General features: G+C 37.8%; 1 protein-coding gene across 1 annotated transcript; it reads right to left on the reverse strand.

Moving 5' to 3' along the window:
- Positions 1-429: 429 nt before the first annotated feature.
- Positions 430-1,111, reverse strand: LOC125201759 (protein SMALL AUXIN UP-REGULATED RNA 12-like). Its single transcript, XM_048099999.2, has one exon. The coding sequence runs from the start codon at positions 1,018-1,020 to the stop codon at positions 706-708; it is 315 nt and encodes a 104-aa protein (XP_047955956.1). The 5' UTR covers positions 1,021-1,111; the 3' UTR covers positions 430-705.
- Positions 1,112-1,841: the final 730 nt, after the last annotated feature.

Here is a 1,841-nt window from a genome sequence, read left to right on the forward strand (position 1 = left end):
TGACAAAATTAAGGGACGGAGGGAAAGAGTAATTTTTCGTTTTTGCAAAATCTAACACTTATTATCTTTTATTTATTTTTTTCTTACCTACTTTTCTGATCCTCGAACGCAAATTGATTTGGCATTTAAGTATTGTGTAACCTTAATTGGTTTAAGTGTTACTTAGAGGTAGTTTGAGTTCCCTGACTTCTTTGATATGTATGGGCACACTACATAATTTTCTACTTTGAATTGATGACGTGATTGGTACACGTAACAATAAATCAGTCATCTAAAATTCAAAATAAAGAAATAAAGTGAATTTCGTGTTAATATCAACACAAACATTATTAGGGAGTGGAGTAGTATTTTTATAGTAGTGCCATTTTTTATAGTCCTTTGGTATATCCTGGATCAAAATGCAAATGAAATCAAACAATAAGGCTGAAATAATTGTGAAAAAACGTGGTGGAATTAACATAAAAATTCTCTCACAGGGTGTAAGCAAACACCTCAGTGAGGAAAAATGAGAAACATCGAGCTCCTTTACAAATCCAAGCCACAATCCAGTTAGATAGAAAAGCAACCACCCAAAATGACAGATCCCTCCAAATAAATATAGGAAGAAAGATGTTAAAAAAAGAGGAGGCAATTTATCCTCTTGGGAATCTCTCTCCAAAAATAGGAGGCAAATTATATTGAGCGGCGGAATGGGATGGTTGAGATTCAGCGGATCATGGAAGTGAGCGATCTGAAAAAAACCTCTTCGCAGGGAAGAGTGAGGCCCATTTCGTGGTCGAATCCGAACTCCTCCTCGGCTCTGTGAAGCAGGCATTGGAATTGGGGGTGAGACAGGAAGGAGATGGGCACGATGTAGCGGCTGCGGTTCTGCCCCACGTACACCGCGAAGTGGCCTTTGGGGACGTCCACGGGGAGGCCGTCTTCGTCGTACCCGTGCTTCTTGCCCAAGCTCGAGCATCGTTTCATGATTTGTTTCAGGGTTGCTGCTTGAGAGAGCTTGCTGGATTTCCTGATCGCCATTTGTTTGGGGAGGAAGTGTTTTTAATTGAAGGTGGAATTGAGGGATGGGTGAGTATGGAGGAGAGGAGAATTAAAGTTGGTGGTGATTGGTGAAGATGGGGGGAGGGGAGGGTGTGGTATTTATTGATCAAGGTTGTGGCATTGAGGGGCTGTGCCGTGGGACCCACTGTGCAAAGAAAATCTTCTCCTACAAATACTAGGGGGAGTGACTCACGGAGTATTTCACTTCAATACTAGTATTTCTGCATTTATTTTTCTGTACTGCTGAGTCATCAAATTGCGAAAGAAAATAGACTAGTAGTACCGTAAACTACCACAGTTATAGTCGATTCATCCATCTTACCGAGGCAAGGCCGGCCAGTCTTCTTGCTCAATTCCAAGTTCATACAAGGATTACTACTCCCTACATTCCTTATTAATTGGGGCGTTTTTTTTCAATATGAAGATAAAAAAATAGTGTGTCAAAGTGATGGTAAATAAAATAAGATAGTTATTTTTTTGTTAAAAATAAAAATGACTCAATTAATTTGAAATTTTTCAAAAATAGTAAAATGACTCAATTAATATAAAAATGAGGGGTAATTCGTGTGTGTAAATTGGCCTAGTAGGTAATATCTGAGCCCAAAAGTCTCAAGTTCAAATTTTTCATGATGAAAAGTTTTTCATTTTGACCTTATTTGAATTTTGAGAAATGTAAAGTGGATAGAAATAGTTGAGGAAAAGTGTGTCTTATTTTTATATTTTAATTTTAAACTATAACAACATACTATGTGATTAGTAGAACGTGAAGTCCATTACCGAAGTATTAATAGTAAAAAGCA

Source organism: Salvia hispanica, chromosome 2 (genome assembly GCF_029641045.1).
Source record: "Salvia hispanica isolate PSC_SH4W2 chromosome 2, Shi_PSC_v1, whole genome shotgun sequence".
NCBI lineage: Eukaryota > Viridiplantae > Streptophyta > Magnoliopsida > Lamiales > Lamiaceae > Salvia > Salvia hispanica.

Excerpts from the sequence above, each read along its gene's own strand:
- LOC125201759 (XM_048099999.2), bottom strand. The coding sequence starts at position 1,020 with ATGGCGATCAGGAAATCCAGCAAGCTCTCTCAAGCAGCAACCCTGAAA.